This window comes from Mustela nigripes, chromosome 15, assembly GCF_022355385.1.
Source record: "Mustela nigripes isolate SB6536 chromosome 15, MUSNIG.SB6536, whole genome shotgun sequence".
In the NCBI taxonomy this organism is placed as follows: Eukaryota; Metazoa; Chordata; class Mammalia; order Carnivora; family Mustelidae; genus Mustela; species Mustela nigripes.
In genome coordinates, this window is record NC_081571.1 from 70,081,410 (window position 1) to 70,104,433 (window position 23,024).

The 23,024-nt window shown below is 45.6% G+C and overlaps 1 protein-coding gene across 1 annotated transcript in view; it reads right to left on the bottom strand.

The window, feature by feature from the left end:
* Positions 1-23,024, bottom strand: part of ABCC4 (ATP binding cassette subfamily C member 4) — a 247,642-nt gene that overhangs the window by 77,303 nt on the left and 147,315 nt on the right. The window contains exon 20 of the mRNA XM_059377795.1: positions 10,726-10,805. Coding sequence (XP_059233778.1) covers positions 10,726-10,805 — 80 coding nt within the window. The remainder of the gene's footprint in view (positions 1-10,725; positions 10,806-23,024) is intronic.

Sequence of the window (23,024 nt, forward strand, 5' to 3'; positions counted from 1 at the left end):
GCCCGCCAGCCACTAAATCGTTTACGGCAGGGATGGAGAGCCCAACAAAGTGCAGGGGTGGGAGAAAATGCAGGAACAGCTTCAACACCAAGAACGGGTGCTGACTCTGCCACCCGATCTAGAGCACTTGTGAGTGAAGGAATGAAAAAACAAGGGAAGGCTAATATTTACCTCGGGAGGGTCAAGGGCAGGTTGAGAGTCAATATCTTAACTTCCGGCGACACTCAGTGCGTATTTCACTGACTTCACCCTTAATTCTCCTGAAGGCGACAGATGGCCTCACAGACTGCATCAGATCATGAAACACAGTGGCCGCAAGAAGAGAGAGAAGTCTGAAGCATTGAGATCCTTTATGGAAGCGGCCAAGGTCTCAATGCACGGGGCAGCCACCATGCTGGGCAGCACAAACCACACTACTCATCTTGATTTTCAGTAAAATCCACCAAATGGGAATAATGTTTTCCAAGAAGAAAGAGGCACCACACATTCTTGTTTCCCTTAAAATGATGCGGTGAGCAGCCACTCAACCTCCTCAAAGACCTTGGCTGGGGCCGACAGTTCATAGGTTCAAATCTAAACTCCTCAGACAAGTTTTCAAGATTATCTTCAAATGCAGACCATGCTTCACATAGAACCCTACATAAAACCCTCTGTTCCGGCCACACACATTATTTTCCCTGCCTTACTCAGTTTACGATGTGCAGCAAGCTACTTGGTTTGAAAGGGTTACGTATCAATGATGTAATGGCTCCTTCACGGGGCATTTGTGTTTATGCCTCTATACGTGTACACAGACACAGACACACACACACACACACACACACACACACATATATAAAAACACTCACAGGCTCTGTTGTCTGAACTCAAGCACATCAGACTCCTATCTTCACAGAAAAGAATGTTAATGCCTCCATTATAAAATCTTAACTTTTTTTTTTAAGATTTTATTTATTTGAGAGAGTGAGCAAGAGAGAGAGAGCACACGAGCAGGGGGAGTTGGAGGGGGAGAAGCAGGCTCCCTTGCTGAGCAGGGACCCCAATGTGGGGCTCCATCCCAGGACCCTGGGCTCATGACCTGAGCCGAAGGCAGACGCTTAGCTAACCTAGTACTCAAAATTTAAACTGCTACTTGGACAGTTGTTTTAATTAAACCATGAAGTGTTTATTTTTGTTATACGAATGATAGAGCTATTTTATGCAGTTCATATATTATTTCCAGTGCTTAAGTTTAACAATCTAACTTTTAACTTTACTATATTGGTGTCCCTGTCTTGCATTTCTAATCACCGGTGCAGTATAGAATTGGCTGTTGTTCATGGGTTTAAAGCCAAGTTTCTATTTTTCAACAAAACTTCAAGAAACGTTCATTTGTTCGTATCCCAATTATTTGTCCTTGTTTACATGACAGTACTACAGAGCTGTACATATCACACCCCAAACATGTGTCAAAATATGCGTAAAAGTGGTACCTTCCACCTCCTCGTGCGCATGCCTAAAAAAGTCACAATTTCTCCTGTACTTCTCCTGACATCAGGCTTATGGTAAGATAAGGAATAAAGTTCTAAAGTTCTTGGTCTCAACTTTACAACCAGCACACATTTCAAAAGGCATTTATGGAGAAGAAAACCGATTTGTCCACCTTTAATTCTAAAGGGGAGGAAAAAAAGGCTAGTACCACAATTGCAAAAGGTTTCAATCTCAGATACCATGGGGCTGTGTTATATGAGCACTTCTCCGACCTGCCGGGGAGGAGACAGAGGCATGAGATGACAAATAATTTAATTATCATTAGAGATTCTACCTGGAATTTCCCTCCGTGAGAATACTCTGCTGAGATGGAAACACAGAAAGGGGCACCCTGTTTCTCCCTCAAAAGCAGAAATGAGTATAACTCAAAAATATACACATAAGGGGCACCTGGGTGGCTTAGTGGGTTAAGCCTCTGCCTTTGACTCAGGTCATGATCTCAGGGTCCTGGGATCGAGCCCCCCATCGGGCTCTCTGCTCAGTGGGGAGCCTGCTTCCCCCTCTCTCTGCCTGCCTCTCTGCCTACTTGTATCTCCGTCTGTCAAATAAATAAAATCTTTTAAATATATATATATATATATATATACACAAATAAAAGCTTCAAACTGATCACTTCCTAGCTGTGTGACCCTGGACAAATTATGTCCTTATGTATTACAAGTCTCCTTTCCCTCATCTGTGAGACGAGCACAGTAACTGCAGGTACCTCCCGAGTTGCCAGAAGGAGATTCTACAAAGAAAAGATTTGAAACGAGGCTTGGCACCCACGCGGAAGTCACTCAGTGTCAGCTAGGATGACGGTCACCGCCCGCTAATGCGGACTATCATGTCACCTCCCGTGTGACTTCAGACCTTCTGGCTGAGAGCCACTCACTGTGTTTAGAAAGCAAGAAATCCTAAAAGAGAAAAACTGAGAAAATTCAGCTTTGCAAAAAAAAAATCCTACATCAACCTTATTTTTTCACGTTAACTCAGCTGGGGGCAACCCGGTGCGTGAGAGCCACTGCTGGAAACGGTTAGGTTGTTGGAAGGACGAGAGGTCCGCGCTGACCGCAGAGACCCGCCTTCCTGTCCCGGGACGGGCGACACGGCGCTCTCGTCTTTAAGGACTGAAACACCACGTACAGATCGGGCTCGGTTTCCGAAGCTGCGCTGTGGGGGACGGGAGGCCGCTATAGAGCCCGGAGCCTAGCCTTGAAGGGACTATGCTTATACTGAGGACTTAAAACATTTAAAATTCTTTCAGCCCTACGATCCATGTCAAATATACATTTTTTGCCATCTGAAATGTGAGCATGACCCTCCTCTGTTTAAAAGATTCCATTGGGGATGCCTGGGTGGCTCAGGGGGTTAAGCCACTGCCTTCGGCTCAGGTCATGATCCCAGGGTCCTGGGATCGAGTCCTGCGTGGAACTCCTTGTTGGAGGGGAGCCTGCTTCTCCCTCTGCCTCTGACTGCCGCTCTGCCTGCTTGTGTGCACACACACACTCTCTCTCTCTGACAAATAAAAAAATAAATAAAATCTTAAAAAAAAAAATGAGGAAAAAAAAATAGAGAAAATTCCAAAACAAATGCTTTTAAAAAAATAAAAGATTCCAGTGGTTTCTCACTGCGTCCAGAAGAGAAGCTAAAGCCCTTAACCTCTGCAGTCCGGCTCTGCCCAGGCCTCAAGCTCCCTCCCTCCCATGTCTCCGCTCCGCCTTCCCGCTCCTCCCTCTCCCTGGGAACCTGCACCTGCTCCTTTCCCTGAGCGCGCTCCCCCGCCCGCCTGCGTCCAGGTCTTGTCTGCATGGCTGTTTCCTTCCTATTTTTTTAAACCCAGACATCACTGCGTCCTTGATCATCACCATGTTTCATTCAAGCACTCCTGCAAGTCCCCGGCAAATGCTTTCCTTTTCTTACTGCATTAGGGAATCACTGGGATTGCCTTATAAACATGCCCGTTTCCCATCTGTCTTCTGCCCTGGAATATAAATTGCTGAAAGCCGGGACGCCTGGGTGGTTTACCATCTACGTTTGGCTCAGGTCATGATCCCAGGGTCCTGGGATCAAGTCCCATGTCCAGCTTCCTGTTCAGCAAGGAGCCTGCTTCTGCCTCTGCCTGCTGTTTTCCCTGTTTGGGCTCGCTCTCTTGTTCTCTCTGACAAATAAGTGAATAAAATCTTTAAAGAATACAAAATACATAAATTCCTGGAAGCCAATGCCTGGTTCTACACCCAAATCCTAGGAAAAGCACCTGGCACATAGGAAGTGCTCAGTAAGTTATCGCCTGAGTGGAAATGAGGTTGACATGGCCTTGGCATAGGACACAGGGATGGTTTTATTGCAGAATAGCGTGCCCAAGGAAAGTTTCACTAACGGGAAGAGAAACCTCTGCTGATCCTTGAAGAAGGAAGAGGGGGTCCATTGGGGATTGGGCCAAAGGGGGGTGTGGAACACAGAGAAGAGCCTCAGTGGTCCGCCCAGCAGGCACGTCAAGTTCCTTTCCAGGAGCTGTAAATAGATTAAATTTAAGGACTGGGAAATCTGAATTTTACTCTCTCGGCCTGAGCTCCTTTGTAATACATATCACTGGTAAACAAAACACAACAAACCATTTAGGCATCTATGCTAGGATAGGGCTGCCGTGGTGAGGAAAGGGTGTGAGTCCCGGTTCCCGCGGTGGGGACAGCCGGTCCGGTAGGAAGATGGAATCCGCCTGTCCCTTTAATGGTCCCAGCCTTCTAGGACAGACTAGAGTCTCTGGTTCAGAGAAGAAAACAAATTAAGTTCGAACGAGCATAAGCAAAGAGACTGGCACTTGAACCCGAAGAACAAAGGTATCTGCTGATCTCAGAGGATCATGGGCAGGTTAATCTATGCACCGCCGTATTCATGAGGCAAAGACGGAAGAAACAAAGAAATAATAAAAGGTGGGTCTCTTTTATAATTACGAAATGTTAAATAAACGATCTAAGCTCTCACTGAGAGGAATGAGAAGGAGTCCACTGCAGAAAAGAGCATGGAATGAACGCTTTAAAGTAATAAAAATTATTAAAATGACCAAGTATCCTTCAAGGCTTGCCAGATACACCAAGGATGAACAGAATCGTTAGAAGCTGAATTCACTTGGCACCGACTTTATTCTTGAAAACAAAGCTAAGCCCCTTGCCTCCCGGGACTTCCTCTGGGGCACTCTGCAAAATTAGTGTCCCATACTTGGCAAGTGGTGAATTTCTGGAAGACTCCCTCTCCCGGAAACGGGCGGGGGCTAGAGGAGAGCCATGAGGGCGTCCCACTCACCACCGTCTCTCAGAACCTCGGCTCTAAGCCCTGGTTATCAGCGGGATTTCGGGGGGAGATATACCACCCCCCACAATGCCCCCGAAACACAAGCTCTAAAACCCAAACCACCCAGGGACACACTGAGCAAACTCCTCCAAAGAACAAGTTGCTCTTATCCCAACGGCTTGCTCTCAACCCAACTGCCTCCACTCTGACTCTCGGCCTCTGCAGCCTGGACGACTCCTACCCGAAACCTGCGCCGGCTGCTCACCGGACCCTCATGGCCAAATCCAGCCGACAGCTGTCTGCGTCCTCACCCCGCTCCGCCTTTCACACACCTGTCCTCCTTCGCTTTTGCAGCCCCGACTCCCCTCCTGTCTGCCCTGCGGTTCTTCCCAGGGCTCCTCTGCTTGCCTTCTCTTCCCTCTGCTTTCTCTTTCAGTGTCAAGACTTCTTTCAAGTTCTGGATCTTGGCCCCTAAAAATGCTTCGCTCTCTCTGGGCAATCTCATCCATCTTCCCACCATCCATGACCACCTGTTCCAGGAAGAAGATGCAGGCTCTACGCTCATGCCGGGTCTCTCGAACACCAGGGCTCGCACTCCCAGCCGCCCGTAGCATGCCTCCATTGGGAAGTCCCAGAACGTCCCCAAGCTAAGGGAACTAAAAATGGCAGACGGGGACAAGAAAGCAGACTTCTCTTCTCTCCCACTAGAGCCTCAGCCGTTCTCCCATACAGGCTCCCTCCTTTTATAATGTCACACGGTATGATCACGGCTGACCTTCTGTCTCTCCCAAGAGAGTGAGCCTCAAGGAAGACTGGGAATTAAATGTCATTTGACTCCACAACCAAGTCCAGCAGGGTGCCGAAAAGATACAGCATTTGGTCAAACGAAAGAAGACAAAGTCTCCATCTCCCATCCCTCATCCCAGCACACGGTGGGAGTTTAAGAAAAGATGGGGTGGGAAAAGCAACACAGAGACATGTTATCGGAATGAGAAATGCTGGTAAAACTACAAGTCTGCACACTGTAGGTACTTTATAAAAACAATGTCTCCCTTTTGGGAGAAATTTCAGGATTTTCCATGATCGTTCTAGTTGCAAATGTATTCACAAAACAACAGATCGGCACAGATAGGAGAAAGAGACCAGCATAATTAAAATTAATCATTAAAATTCATTTTAACCATCCCTCCAAACTTAAATGTTATTAAAACATTACAAATATTACATCTGCGTGGTACCTTTATTAATTACACCAATCGTTGCTTTGAGAAAATTAAAAGATGAGATTTAGGCTGCTGGGATTTGGGCTACAGTAGTAGGAAGTCAGCCACACACTTAAAAATGTGAATTTTAATTACTGTGTCTACGTTTTTATTTGTTTCTTTGTTTGCCCAAATACATCATGTTTTGGAGGGCCAAAGTCTTATTCAAGGATGGGAATATTCACTTCCCATCATTGGTTTCTCATGTCTGAGGCCCAGAGGAAAAAGCATGATACTATTTGTCTTCCTATCCCTATTTTCATAGAGAAATTTAGTTCTAACACGTGAAGAACGAGATCCCAGCTTGATAGAGGACTCGGTTTTAAAACTATCGTTAACACCCGATGCTGTTCCGATTTTTGTGAAAGCAAATAAACAAAACGTGTCTGAACATCACTGATAAGACAAAGGTGTACTGCCAGCCACTGGCTACTTATCTGATAAGCCCAGGGCAACCCTGAGGTAACCTGCAGACTGTTGTTATTCTGTACTGTATAAATTATTTATTTCCGAGGATATATTCAGAAATTTCCCTCCCTTCTGGCGCAGCCTTCCAAAAACACCTCACTGGTCAAAAATCAATCTCTCTTCATTCACTACTTGCTCCGCACCTGGGTGAGCCCCGGTTCCCAAAACCCACACGTGAGCTCCACTGCTCTGTGGGATTTCTCACTCTCACGCAGGACAATAGAAAATACGAGACACATTTTCAAAATCTGCCGTGTCATAGTCTCCCATGAGCAGGATTAGGAATAGCTAGTGATCCAAAAACAACACAAAACAACAACCAAAAAAGCCATAAATATTTAGGCACATACAAATCTCTTGTTGAAGTTCAAGGGACAGAGTTAGGTAAACACCCTCTACCCGGCCAGCATACCTGGCCGGAATGTTCTCATCCCAATCCATTTAGTCGACAAATAATCAAATCTTTCCCTGATTTCTGACTCGTTTCTACAGGGTATTACCACCTCCAGGAATCATGTCTCCGATGGAAGTTTCTGATCTCAGGTCTCTCCTCAAATTTCTCAGCATCAGACTCAATCGGAAAAACAATTAAGTTCTAACCCAATGGTTCGCGTTTCTGAATCTTACTTACAAAACCATCACCGTCTTACAGAAAAAGCAACCAAACGTGCATAATCTGGATTAAAAAGTTCACATGGATAAATGTAATCACATTATTTCTATATCTATTTGATTTTCACTGTCCCCAAAACGCATGACCACAGGCATCTCTTTAGTAAGGAAAAACAAAACAAACAAAAAAATCACACATGTCAGCCTTAATTTGAATATTCTGATAAGTGGAAAATGTAACCCCCACCCCCTTCATGAAGGTCTCTAAGCTTTGGATTTCAGGTTGCATTCCATTTGTTTCTACAGGAATCCTGCCAAGTTCTTTCTGGCTCAAGAGCGCTAAACGTAAAAGATGTGTAGATTGGGAAGGACCACATCTGCTCATGGTCACGCCAAAGGTAACTTCATGACAAGGGAATCCCCGGTCCTTTTTAAAACCCAACTGTTTCAATTAAACTCACCTGTTCCATTTGAAAGACTCAAGTTCTGGGAGCTTCTCTGAGCACAGGAGTTGCTGCTGGAGTCAGAGTGCTCTTACCCAAAGACTCTGACGTGAGACAGTATGTTTGGGGCCCCCCGCCAAGTCAGCAGCAGGTTTCGCTGTTGACATCAGAAACCGGGGCAACAAGGAACCGTTTTACTAGCTCGATACGGAATGGGGCCGACACAACCCTTGAGGGGAGCTCAGGAGCTGGACGCAAGGTCTGAAAACCATTCCCGTCTCGGATCCCCGTGTATTGGGGAAGGTGCTCCTGTTCACACACGTAACATTCATGATACCCGTATGCTTTCCCGGACTCGTTAAAACTCTTAAATGTATTAGAGGACTGAATCCAAGTGGGTAAAATTTCTTATAAAAAACTAACACCCCCCCCCAATAAAAAGGCAAAGAAAACCCAGATCTGCTTAAGCAAAGCCATGAGGTGAGTCAAGCTGATTGTCATTTTGACCTTGCTTTGCTTTAATTCAGGAGCCTATTTAGAAATGTAACAAGCAACCCTCTTCATTCGGCTCAGCTAGCAGAGCTAATAGGCTTCTAATTAATTTCCAGAAGATTGCTGTTATAACTAACAGGTTTTAAACATTTGGTTGATTGGGGAAAATGAATTGAATATAATGTATTTGATTTGGAAAATTAGTTTTCATTCTATGTGCTTACCATAATAGTGTTTATTTTAAGTTTACATGATTCCATTAAGAGTCCCAGAACACCACCGGGTTGTTTTTAGCCTTAACAGGGTCCTATCCAACTTAAAAAAAAAAAAAAATCAATTTACATTTTGATTTTTGTTGTCCTTTATTTAAGGGCAGGTAAAATTCATTTTTGTGGCTTTAATAAAAATCTTCATTCTAATATAGCCAAGAGGACTAAACACTTCAAAATGATCCCAGTGATACCTCCGTCAAAAGCCTGCTCATTGCACGCAAATCCTCCGGGGAAAGGCTTCTACACACCAAGTAAGATGAACCAGTTACGGCATTGTTTATGAAGTTTCCCTTGATTCCTCCTGACAACCATTTAAACAACGACTGTTGGGAAGTGTCCCTCAAAGAACCAACAACAATAGCAAGGATCAGAGCTTTTCTATGTAGCTAATACTATTTTTAAAAGGAGAAAATATTTCTTCCTGGAGGGATTATGAGAAGCCTTATTAAAGACACCTGCAAACAAAACAAGTGACAATAGATCTTTATCATAATTGATAACTGAGTTATCCTTGAGACAAAACTTCTTTCTTGGAGACAATAACTTCGAGATTTACTTCGGCTATTAGAGTCAAGACATCAGCTAATTGGGACTACCGGTGGAAGTCTCACCAAGATTAAGTGAGCAGGTAATAAAAAGGCCCTTGTCTCTCAGTGAAAGAGAAGTACAGAGAGACTAGAATTTTCTCTCCTCGGGCAGCTGAGAATGTTTTAGAATGAATTCAGGCGGCGTCTCTCCCTGTGTTTCCATCCATCATGCAAAAGTAGGTAGGTAGATTCTGATTAGGAGGGCTGACCATGTGCCGAGCCCACAGTGGGCCAGCCAGCTCTGGAAACTCAACCTCTGCCTAACTTGCACTTGGCAAGCAAAAGAACCTTCCCACAAGTCTTCTCAATGTCATTAACCATCACCGGGAAAATGTGATCCTGTTTTAGCAAAGAATTCCTTCTTGCGGACAAATTATATAGCAAAACCCAGCAGGACATGTTTAAAAATTAAGTTCGCAGAAGAGGGACAGAAAAGCAGAGATCTTTGCAATAAAAGCACTGTCTCCGAGTCTCCATTTGGTTCACGTTGGTAACAGTGCACGCCTTCACCCGGGGGCCACACTGTCTGCTGTCACATACTCATGACTGCATTTCTGAGTGACTCACAGAAATGCCTGTGGTCATTTCAGGCTTATTAGTGACTTTTATAACATAGCTAATTTTCCAAATTAAGTAATTCTGGCTCTTTTTATAACAACGGCTCCAGAAAAGTCCCTAAGTTTTGACTTGAACTACATCTGAGCATTGAACAAAAGTGGGGGAGGGTGAGGAGCGACCATCAGGATGAGGCCATGATTGCGGACCCCAGTGGCAGCATTTCGACATCCTGGCCTTACAAGGTGTTCGTGATTACTCAGGGGGAGTGAAACAACAATTCAAGAAGTGTTAGCAACAGCAGCGGTGAGCTTAGAATACGTGCAGCTGTTGATGAATGCGTGTCATTTAAAAAAGAAAAAAAAAAGCCCACTTGGAAATGAAGAAGAAAGGCCCCCAACCTGAATCGCTGAAAAGTAGACAGAATTAAACAGCAGGAAAATCATCCCACGTGTGCAGCAATACTGAGTGAGCAGATGAGGCATGAGATGACCCAATATCGTTCCGCAGAACTCCAAGTTCACAGACAAAACAAATACTATATGGAAGGTACTTTTGAGATTGCTGGGTTTCACACACACACACACACACCCCTTAAGACTTAGAGCCATCAACGTGTGAAAGAAAAGCTGCCTAGAAAAACAAAAAAGACATTTTCAGAGATGACTTTGATCCTGTACTCAAATTATTGGCTTAAATGTACTTGCCTCTAAAGGCTTTGTATCTGCAGTAACCGCTCCCTATTGTCCTTGCTAACAAAGTATTATTTTCACCTTATTATTACTAATCTTTTCTTTGTTAGCAACCCCACCTGGTTTTATCCCCCCAAATAGTGCAGTAAATATTTGTCCTTTGTGGTAATACAATGCATAATTTAGTTAATCTGAGCTATCTTTCCGTGAGAGGTGATTGTTTCTATATTATGAAATGTGCTCACGGTAAAGGGACGTTTGTGCCAGATACCTGGCGGGCAGATAGAGAAGCACTTACCAAGCATGTAGCTGCTTCGAACCAACCTTGACAAGACTGTGTAGCCACTCCTACACATGAGGTATTACTCATGTTAACTTAGTCTCCGAATCAGAACCACACCTTTCTCTTACAAACACGGCCTTTACTAAGATAACATGACATCGTCAGGCCGAGAGGCCCACCCTCGGCCCCCATGGAAAGGACTTGAAAGAACAGGAACTACAGTTTTCCACTGGAGAACTTGGCATCACTGTGACCTTACCTGGAAGAAATCTAGAAACGTCAGGGGTAGCAAGTCATCCATGTGCCCAATGTCTTTGGAGAAACGATTTAAAATTCTTCCTGCAAGAACAGGATATGAGAAATTACTCATTTCCCCAGATAGGCCCTTTAAGAGAAACAGTTCACGGACAAATCAAAACAATATTTTAAATGCACATGTATTTAATCTATTACACATTCATACAAAATAAGCCCATGTCAGTGGTAAAGAAAAAGAAAATGAGATGATACCTAAAGAGAAACAAAAATACCACCAGAGGGTGGTGGGCAGGGAGTTCAAATTCGGTCCTGATTTTTAATAAAACAGAAGGGGGAAAGACATCTTCTGGCAGTATCAGGAAGGGCTGGTGGATTTTAGAATGTTCTCTCCTTTCCTGTGCCTTCTCAGGTGCCCTCCTGCCCAGAGGCTGAGTTGGTAAACAAACAAATACAAAATCCATAAATTGATCACAATTGCTATACGAATTTTGCTTCGGTTATCAGAATTTTACTATGTGGTACTTATTAAATAAATGTAATTATAACCTCTCTACCTCCCTCCCCCGACCCAGGATGGTTCAGGGAACCTCCCTTTTTTTTTTTTTTTTAAGATTTTATTTATTTATTTGACAGAAATCACAAGTAGGCAGAGAGGCAGGCAGAGAGAGAGGGGGAAGCAGGCTCCCTGCTGAGCAGAGCGCCTGATGTGGGGCTCGATCCCAGGACCCTGGGATCACGACCTGAGCCGAGGGCAGAGGCTTTAACCCACTGAGCCACCCAGGCGCCCCAGAACCTCCCATTTTGAAAAATTTTGGAATCCTGCCATTCCCGAGTTGAGAGTTTACAACTGGGGTGATAAGTTGCTATCTTCTGAGGTATAAGCGAGTGTGACAAACAGACTCATTCTTAAAAATCCAACACGACCAGAGGAATGCAGGCAGAAAAACAGAAATATGACTTAATGATGAAAGATCATTTTGTGGGGTGCCTGGGTGGCTCCGTCAGTTAGGTGTCAACCTTCGGCTCAGGTCATGAGATCGAAACCTACGTGGAGTCCCTGCTCAGAGGGGAGCCTGCTTCTCCCTCGTCCTCTGCCCCTCCCCCACTGTTGCTCCTGCATGTGCTGCACACTCAATCACTGTCAAATAAATAAAATCTTTTATAAAAAATCATGTTGTAATGAGCACTGGTTATTACGTAAGACTGATCAATCACAGGGGCATCTGGGTGGCTCAGTCGGTTTCAGCTCAGATCATGATCCCAGAGTCTGAGATTGAGCCCCCTTGGGGCTCCCTGCTCAGAGGGGAGCCTGCTTCCCTGCTCCCTCTGCCCTTCCCCCGCTTATAACTCTTTCTCTCAAATAAATAAAGAAAAAAAACTTAAAAAAAAACCACAAAAACAAAAACTGATGAATCACAGACCTATACCCCTAAAACAAATAATACATGTTAATTTTTAAAAAGAAAGATCATTTATTACTCCTTGTATCTCCCTCCTCAGAATCCATGAGAACAGTATATCCTAAAGGCTTCAGGATTGGAAAGTGAGAACAGATCTATAATAAATATCTAGTCTTTTAAAAGACAGAATTCACAGAAACTGAAGTTACACACACACAGTTTGTTTTGGTACACACAACTCTGGAGAAATGTGTTTGTCTCGGCCCCTGAACTTCTTCTGTAATGGAAGCTTCTGGAAGCCAGCCTGTAGGTAAGACATGGGTCCTCTACACACTCTTCCCAATGTCTGTCAGAAGTGACTTCCCCCTGGGGCCCTCCATACCAAGCCACAACTGGGCCACGACTGGGCCATGACTGGACCACGACCCGGCCCATGAAAGGCCAGCGGCAAGGAGCTGAGCTATTGCCAGATGCGCAGGGTCACCCGGGGTGAAGAGCTGGAGCGACTGGAAGCTTCCGTGCTTGGCCAGGCCACAGCATGACAACCTGGGCCTCCAGGTCTCTGACTCAGGTTCAGGAGATACAGACTCCAGAACCGGTCTTCGTACAGTGACATTTTTGGCAGGCCGGGCGACAGCTTCTCGGAGACTCTAACAATACCTCCTTGAGAGGGTGATTCTGAGGATTACCTGGGCTCATGCATGAGAAAGAACCTAGTCACAGTGCCAGGCACGGTAAAACAAAACAGCAAGGTGAGATAACCACTGTGGCCCACAGGACCTGAAGCCGGTCTCTCGGAAAAGCCCGGCTACCAGCACCCTCAGAAGGTCAACCCGTGAAAACGCACATTCGAGAGCTTTCGGATGGAGCTTGAGATCTGCATTTCTACCAGGCTCCCAGGTGGTGTCTGCTGCTGCGACATCACCTGGGACGCCAAGTGATGACCACACTTTGAGGGCCAGAGGTTAGGTGATCATTTCATCAGTCGTGCTTTAGAAACATGAAAATCAGTCGGGCAACTTCCCACATATTCTTAACGGATTTTGTGAACTACCTGGCTATTTTTGACCTTCCCGAAGTATCAATATCAAAATGAGGAAAAAATACATTTAAAACTGTTAAAAGAGGGTCGCCTGGTGGCTGAGTCAGTTAACTGCCTTCAGCTCAGGTCATGATCCCAGAGTCCTGGGATCAAGCACCGCATCCGGCTCCCTGCTCTGTGGGAAGACTGCTTCTCCCTCTGCCTCTCTGTCTCTCATGAATAAATAAATAAATATTTTTTTAAAAAGATGTTAAAAGACATAGTTTAAACACTTATTATTTCTTCAATGAAAAAGCCCAACTTTTCAACATAGTCAAGATTCAGAGCACTGTAGAATATAGCTCAGCTTAAATAACACAGAAACCAATATTCAAGTTTTGGGTTTTTTTTAAAGATTTTATTTATTATTTGAGAGAGAGAGAGAAAGCATGAGAGGAGAGATGTCAGTGGGAGAAGCAGACTCCCTGTCAAGCAGGGAGCCTGATGTGGGGCTCGATCCCAGGACTCCAGGATCATGACCTGAGCTGAAGGCAGTCGCTTAATTAACCAACTGAGCCACGCAGGCGCCCCCCCCTTTTTTTGAAAGGTGAAAAGGCTACACAGAGATGAATGATACATGATAACCACCCCTTTTACCTTCCTCCAGATGTAGATCCAGAGAGACCCATGGTTGGCAAACAGCAAAACACAAACAAAAAGAGAAAAAAAAAACCAAAAACACGCAAAAATATGAGAAAAACCATCTCCCCACACGGCCACTACAGTAACTGAGCTGGACGTCAAAGACGGTCAAAAACCTAAACGCTCCTTCAGCAAGAGGCAGAGTATAGACAACGTGACATTAAGAGAGTCAATAAGTTACTTCCTCACTCCAAGAAACAAAGGGACGAATTTCAAGTTCACGGCCTCGTTATCAACTTTTCTCAAAGGCCCTCAAATCAAATCCATGACGATTTCCCATCACACACACGCCATGCCTCTTCATCCAAACGGCATTTGGCCCTGCTGGAGCGACCCCCGGGACGTAGAGGGAAGGGGGATTCACCATGAACAGGGGGAGCCCAACCCATTTCCAGACTATTCTGTTAGGCAGGACTTTCCGACATTAAACCGAATCTTGCCTGCCTAAAACAGGCAACCCTGTGCTTATACTGCTTTTATAACCACACGGAGTGAATCTAATTCCTCTTGACACGACAGCCCATCAAATGCTTGAAGAAAGTTAATCACATCCTTCCCAGACTGCCCACACGCCGTTAGCCCTTGGTGCCTCAATTATCCCTCCTGAGATACTGAGTCCCATCTTGGCCACTGCTTCCCGCCCAGACTCAGGTGGCCGGTCTCAGTGAATGCCTTATGTCTGGGATTCAAGTCAACAGCCCACGCCTCGTCTGATTACCTCGGGGTAGAGTCACAACACCATCACCCCTCTCCTGCACAGGACAGATAACCGATCATGAGACCGACCACGACAGTCAGCTACGGTGGCCAGATCACGTTTTAGACTCACACGGAATGAAAACCCACACTGCACGGGTAGATTTCAGGGAACAACTGGGGGATGCATACAAACAACTTTAAGAAAGTGTTCCTTATGACCCAGAAATTGTAGGGATGTATGCATCAAAGATCTTCAGTGTGGGTTATCTGGCAAGTGAGACGGGGGAACCCGAACATTTAGTCTGAAATAAAGTCTATAATGTATTGTGTGCAATTTTAGTTGTTTTTTATCAATGCTTTTTTCTAGATTGACTATGTATTACTTTTGTAAGAAAGTAAAGCTGGGGGGGGGTGGTCAACTAGGATGGCTCAGTTGGTTAAGCCTCCAATTTTGGCTCAGATCATGATCTCAGGGTCCTAGGATCGAGTCCCGTGTCTGGCTCCATGCTCCATAGGTGGTCTGCTTGAGGATTCTCTCCCTCTGCCCACCCCCTGCTTGTGTGCTCACTCATACGCTCTCTCAAATAAATAAAATCTTAAGAAAAGAAATAAAGAGAAAGAAAGGGAGGAAGGAAGGAAGGAGAAAAGAAAGAAAGAGAAGGAAAGAAAGACAGACAAACGTGGGGAAGGGAATAAGGCTGGGAACAAAGGGGAGGCACAGAGAGAGACAGAGAGACCTCATCTGGAGTCCACACCACCAGAGAACCAACCAGGGTCTCCTAACTGTTCTGTCCACAAGACAGGGTTCCAGGAAAGAGGTCATCAAACTTCTGGTCAAAATACAAATCTGTAAGTGATCTTACTTTAAGAACAGGGTCTACAGTCTGAGCTGGAGTCAATCACCTGTCAGTAGAATTCTGACAAATCTCTCATCCGGAGGATTCCTCCACTTCCTTAAAATAAACTATAACATGAAACTTGGAAGCTCCCATGTCTAGTATAGACCCTATGCTTTTTCTTTTTTAAACAAAAAAGGAGGTAGGTTTACATACCATCAAATATTGAAGTATATTTTTATTGAGGCATATACTTTGTATCTTGTAATATTCATCCCATTTCAAGTGGGATAACCATCACCAAAAATCAGTGTTAGGACATTTTTGTTCCCCCAGTAAGATGCCTCATGTCGTTTACAGTGACTTCCTGTTCCCACTCTTAGTTAGCCTCAGGCAACCACTAATCTACTTTCTTTGCTCTTTGGGAGAGATTTCATTAAAAAAGAATCAAATGGCATGTGGTCTCTCATGTCTGAATTCTTTCATTTAGTCCAGCATTTCCGAGGTCCATCTATGCAACAGTGTATCAGTAATTCCCTCCTTCCGAGTGCCATTCTTTAGCACAGAAGTGGTCTTCAACAGCAGCCCCATCAGCCCTATCAGGCCACAACACACCTGACTGGAAGGGTGAAAGTAGATGTGTTTCATCAACTCTTGGATATTAGGAACTTCTTTTTACATGCTCATGTTTAGCCTCATGGAACGTTCTAGAACCTAATTCTTTTGCTATGAATGTGCCACTGGTTTGATAGCCCTGCAGAGTCAGAAGCCAGGAATGCTGGGTCTGGGCCAGGTTGTGAGGGTGGTGGAGTGTGGAAGGCAGGACAAGTGAAAGAATCACTGTCCTAGTGATAAGTAGGATCTCAATCCAAGCAGTAAAGGAGACAGTCTCTCCAAAAGGGCAGAGAGGACAGACTTGTACCTTACAGGGACAATGCAACATGATGGGGAAAATCTGACTGAAAGGAAAGGATGTTCAGTGGGTGCCAGAGATGGTCACCAGGCTGAAAAATCACAATGTAGGCATGAGAGAGAGAGGATGAGCATGGAGTTTCTGCATCATTCTACACAAACCAGTTCAGCGTAAGGACAGGAGCTATGCAAGCTTGGGAGTTCCCCGTGTCCATCACCTTCACCATCAGAACAGGTCATCAACATGGTAGCTGCTCAAATAATGGCATGAAATAGAGCAGCAGGAATTAGGAAACCATCAGTGGGAAACCAGCAAGGTTCTTGTCTTCCTCTGACACTCAGTAGCAACCGGTCTGTGGGTAACTCATTTGAGGCCCACTTAGACACAATCTCTTGTCTGTAAAGAGGAGACAATCTTATTTGCTTCTCCTACGTCACAGGATCAAAGATTGTGAGGTTAAAAGAGACAGTGCTTAGGACGGCACCCTCTAAGCTGTGAGATGGCACACTCGTGGGGGTTGTTGTCTGCATTCTCATCAGGGATGGTAGAGCTTTAAAGGACCATGCAAGGTCATGAGGGCTAGTCCTTTCCAAACCTTGTCAAGAGTCTGTGATTCCGCAGAGGTGCCTTGAGAAGGAAGTAGAAGCATCTTCTCTCACCATCAAAGGTCACCCCACCCTTCTCGCCTGAGCTGCCAGTTCTCTCCTCCAGCGCTCTCCCAGAATAGGCTCCCTCATGTTCCTCTGGACATTCAGACAGCGGTGGCCTTTGAAGAGAGGGTTCTGAAGCTAACAGAAATGTTCAAATCCTTTTAGATCAAGCTCCTGGTGCTAGAGAGGAGGACCCATGGTCAGCTTTGCTCAGGGTAATGCAGTAATATTTCCTAAGAGGCAGGTGTTACGGCCAAGTCATCCTGGCATTTCCACACATCAGAAAAAGGAGACATGAGAAAGTCTACTTTTTTCTCAGGCTAGAACCATCATCAGTTTTTCTGGCTCTCTTCGTAAACTCTGCTCACTGTCCTTCCTGAGACTTCCTGTGCATTTATACACACCAAATCTTATGTCCATTCCTGATCTCCTAGGGCTTCCTTGAGCACGTACATGGCTATTGTATAAAACACCTGAGACTCGACACATCTAAACTGAACAGAAGTCTTTGAGGTTGGCCCACAAATGCCCACGTCCAACTTTTCCAACTTTGCCTTAGACCTCTGCCCCAACACCCAGCATGGAAACCTGTAAGTCATTCTGACTGATCTTTACCTCACATAAATTACTAGCGGGACTTCACTGCTCACTTACAATAATTTCATGGACATCCTTGATTCGTTATCTGTCAAATCCAACCCATCGGAACAGCGACGAGAAGGGAGAGAAAAGAGATCCCTACCTGAACCATTCATCACTCCTGGCTCCATGTTTGTTCTCATGAGGGCCTTCTCGCTCTCCCATTCGCTTGCCAAGTAGGCCCACCATCCAGGCCCATCCACCCAGATTTCTCAGCCCTTTCCCTCCATGAGACTCTTGCTGACAAATGGAGCTCCCAAGCATGTGCGACTCACTTGACCTTCTCCATCTTGATCAGACAAGCTTGGGAGACCTGTGCTGTCCCCTCAGGAGCCCACCACAGGCCTGGCCACAACTAACAGACCAAAGGAGACCAGGGTGGCCAAGCTGCTGAGTAGCTGCCAAGTCATTCAGAGTTCTGCTCTCAAGAACTACAAGGTCACAGGGTAGCAGGAAAGTGGAACACATTCCCCACCCAAGCCGAGGGACCCAGCTATACGCAGACACCCCAGGACAGAGAACCCAGCTCCAGCTTCTGGAAAGGGGGTCTCTGCTTTTGGGTCCATGGGATGCCCCCTTCCCTTCAACCAAGCGTTTCACATCTGAATAACTCAAGTAGATCCCGTTTTTCACCCCAAACGGCCTGACTAGAACTATCGCCACAGATCCAACAGGAGACTCGCTTATCAAAATTAGGGACATGACAGATTTTTGTCCAGTGAAACGTTCAAATTACTCATTACCTTGTAGGTCACAAAACTTATTTTTTCTTGTAATCATTCTGGCAGAACCTTTATCTTGTGAACTACAGATTTGTGTTTTTAAATAAAAGAGACAGAGCACAAATACATCTTTTCTTGATAACCCAGAACTAGCATTCAGCGCATCCGTGGTTTGACTGAAACATGGCGGGGTCTGAGACGCTTTCCCACACCCCGACGTACCAGTTTTCTAATACCGTGCTTCCAGCCACCACATCTCGCCGTTGTGCAGAGCCTGCCTCCGATCTGCTCCTTGATGTTTACTGATGAGGACTGTGGAAACCCTGCAATCAAGCAGGGCCTAAAATAACACTCAACCTGCTCTCAGCAAAGACATAAGCAACTTTCGTGGTCTCAGGCACAGGTTTTCTGACACTTTATTTGTTGAGAGACTATTTCTGCTTGCCTCCAGATTCCCCCCAGGGTCTGGGTATATTCTCAGCATATCTCATAAACCCATTCAGGGGTTTAACTACTCTTTAAGTATACCAGTCCTATGTTCACAACTGGCGTGTACACCCTTTGTAAGCCAGAACCACATTTAACACACAAACTACATAATAAAATGCCAAGTGCCTAGCGGATACACAAACTGGATTTGCTATAAAAAAAAAAAACCATAAACCCAGCAGCTTTCCAACTTTTTTTTAAAGATGATCATGTTCTTTCTTTTTTTTTTTTTTTTAAGATTTTATTTATTTATTTGACAGACAGAAATCACAAGGATGCAGAGAGGCAGGCAGAGGTGCGGGGGTGGTGGGGAAGCAGGCTCTCCGCTGAGCAGAGAGCCTAATGCAGGGCTCGATCCCAGGACCCTGAGATCACGTCGTGACCCAAGCTGAAGGCAGAGGCATAGCCCACTGAACCACCCAGGCACCCCCGTGTTCCTTCTGTCTCAGAAACCTAGAAGATAGGGAGGCCTGAGTGGCTCAGTCGGTTAAGCTACTGCCTTCAGCCCAGGTCATGATCCCAGGGTCCTGGGATCAAGTCCCGCATCAGGCTCCTTGCTCAGCAGGGAGCCTGCTTCTTTCTCCGCCTCTGCCTGCCACTCTGCCTGCTTGTGCGCTCGCTCTCGCTCTCTCTCACAAATAAATAAATAAAATCTTAAAAAAAAAAAGGAAAAAAAAGAACCTAGAAGATAACCTTGTCACCACTGCAATCGTAATTACTGCCCTTTTAAATTCCTTTCCTTGAGGCACCCAGGTGGCTCCATGGGTTAAGTGTGTGCCCTTGGCTCAGGTCATGATCCCAGGGTCCTGGGATTGAGCCCCGCATTGGGCTCTACACTTGGAAGGGGTGGTCTGCTTCTCCCTCTCCCTCTGCCTTTCCACCTGATTGCACTCTCTCTTTCTGTAATTAGTAAATAAAATCTTTAAAGACAAATAAATAAATACATCCCTTTCCTTACTTTCAAGAGCCAAAGACCACTTGTCTTTTTCTCGTCACACACATTAAATTTCAATATAGGCATCAGCAGGACGGGGGGTCTAGTTTATCCCCTGCTGTCTCCCCGGGGCCTGAACAATGCCTAGCACATCGAAAGTGCTCCAACACATTCTGAATGAGTAGATAAAAACAAGCCCTTCTGCCGGAAGTAACAAATGGTTCGTTTCCAAATTGCGGTCTCTATTTCTGGTGCTTGATATTTCACAGTTTTATTTGGCAGTGTTTTCCCAACTAGGGAAATTTGTGTTGTGACATGAAGCGTCTGTTCTGTCACACTTGTCACTTTCCTCGCGCTGTTGTTGAACCAATTTGTCTGCGCTCCTTCAGAGGCTGTCTGAAATGTCCACGTGCAGACCGGGAGTGCTGGGTACAGCAATGGCGCGATCGCAGGAAAGTCCCAGAAAGTAAGGGATCCGGGCGTTTCAGAGGTGAAAGAGCCGAGAGGCAGGACAGCAGTGGCCAGGGCTGGGTGCGTGGCCTCAAGGGACGGGTGTGGAGCAGACTGGGGTCCTGTGCGGGTGAGGAAGCCAGCAGAGGAGAGCAAATACAGACAGACGAGAGGGGAGGTGCGAGGTGCAGATTCTAATGGGACAGGTCGCCAGATACGGAGGGAAAGCTCTGGCCCATCGTGGCCTGGGCTTACAGAATTCCTCTGAAGCTAGGAAATCCCCCTAAGAACTCAAAGGTAAAACACACAAGAGACCATTTAATTTCAGCGGCCACCTTCCGAAGGTGACCGCACACCATTTTCTTAAGGCACTGGATTTGGTATCCAGGCCTAAGAGGGTGACATTAACCACACACTGAGGGAGAAAGCCTACTGTCCCCTACAGACAGCCCTTCAAAGGGCCCTTGTTCCTCGTCATAGTGAATATGGGATCCATGCACCTATGGGGGCTGGTTTTTTTCTGCCCACCCTGACTACTTGCTTACATGAACAGAGTCAGGTCTAGGGGGCAGGTCTGATGCATGACTCCTGCTCACTCCAGTGGCAGCAGCGGGAAGATTCGGGGAAAGTGACAGCTATACAAACCTAATAAGTACGACCGGGGGTAGCCCAGGATTCCACTAGGGATCCCAGGGTCTCTTTAGCAATATGAAAAATTTCCCAGAATCATCACACTGTGCTACCGAAGTCCAGAGGTCACTTGCCTCTTCATATAATTAAGACATTAAAAATAGAAATTCCAGGAGAAGATATTTGCAAACGACATATCAGATAAATGGCTAGTATCCCAAATCTATAAAGAACTTAGTAAACTCAACACCCAAAGAACAAATAATCCAATCAAGAAATGGGCAGAGGACATGAACAGACATTTCTGCAAAGAAGACATCCAGATGGCCAACAGACACATGAAAAAGTGCTCCATATCACTCGGCATCAGGGAAATACAAATCAAAACCACAATGAGATATCATCTCACACCAGTCAGAATGGCTAAAATTAACAAGTCAGGAAATGACAGATGCTGGCGAGGATGCGGAGAAAGGGGAACCCTCCTACACTGTTGGTGGGAATGCAAGCTGGTGCAACCACTCTGGAAAACAGCATGGAGGTTCCGCAAAAAGTTGAAAATAGAACTGCCCTATGACCCAGCCATTGCACTATTGGGTATTTACCCTAAAGATACAAACGTAGTGATCCGAAGGGGCACATGCACCCGAATGTTTATAGCAGCAATGTCCACAATAGCCAAACTATGGAAAGAACCTAGATGTCCATCAACAGATGAATGGATCAAAAAGATGTGGTATATATACACAATGGAATACTATACAGCCATCAAAAGAAATGAAATCTTGCCATTTGCGACAACATGGATGGAACTAGAGCGTATCATGCTTAGCGAAATAAGTCAAGCAGAGAAAGACAACTATCATATGATCTCCCTGATATGAGGAAGTGGTGATGCAACATGGAGGCTTAAGTGGGTAGAAGAATAAATGAAACAAGATGGGATTGGGAGGGAGACAAACCATAAGTGACTCTTAATCTCACAAAACAAACTGAGGGTTGCTGGGGGGAGGGGGGTTGGGAGAAGGGGGGTGGGGTTATGGACATTGGGGAGGGTATGTGCTTTGGTGAGTGCTGTGAAGTGTGTAAACCTGGCGATTCACAGACCTGTACCCCTGGGGATAAAAATATATGTTTATAAAAAAATAAAAAATTAAAATGAAAAAAAATTATAAAAACAAATAGGAATTCTATGATCCCAGGGTCCTGGAATCAAGCCCCGCATCAGGCTCTCTGCTCAGCAGGGAGCCTGCTTCCCCCTCTCTCTCTCTGCCTGTCTCTCTGCCTACTTGTGATCTCTGTGTGTCAAATAAATAAGTAAAATATTTTTTAAAAAAATAGGAATCTCAAAGTTCTATTACATCATTTGACGGATGGGGGCGGTTCAAAAGGATGCGTGTGCTGTTTGTCTAATTAGATAGTGCTCATTTCTCCTCCCCCCGGGAAGATATTGGACTGCCCCAACACAATGACTTGTAAAAACCGCAGTGTCTTTGAGACCAAGGGCGATCTGCTTTCTAGCCACATCATCAAGTCTCCCTTCCTCCCGGCTACCACATCCCCTCACTCTGTACCTCTACCACCTGGTAGCCCATTAGGAAAAGCCTCTTCAGCCCCTACGCAGGGGGCTTGCCATTTAAATTTAAAACCTGATTGCCTGGTGTCTCTTGGGACATTTTCTAACCTAATGTTAGTGGCAGGTTAAGGCAGCACACGGAAGGGAATACAGCACCTACAAGACAAAGAATGCCGTGCGCACGCGCGCACACACATACACACACACACACACACACACACACACACGGCATGGAGCGCACACTCAACCACGGTCAGTGGGAGTCACACACAAGGTAAGGCACAGTTGGCTGGACTCGTTTCCATGGCGGAGACATGGCCCAAGAACTTGGAAGGAGAGCAGAGAATGGGCTGATGGAGAATGGAGTCTGTCCAGGTATGAGGAACGACATGTGTGAGGACTAAGACGTGGGAACGTCGAAGGGATGACAAATGTTTGCCTACTGGATGGAAGGAGCATGACCTCAGGTGTGCCGAGACAGGTGTGTGCTTCAGTGCGTGGACGGAAAAAGCCAAGTGCTGGGGGAACTCCAGGGAAAATTCCCTGTGGTCAGAAAGATCCATGTGCTCTCTCCCATCACGCCTCTTCAAAGCCATTCTCTTATACGGAGAAGCACTGAGGGCAGCACCCATCTACCCC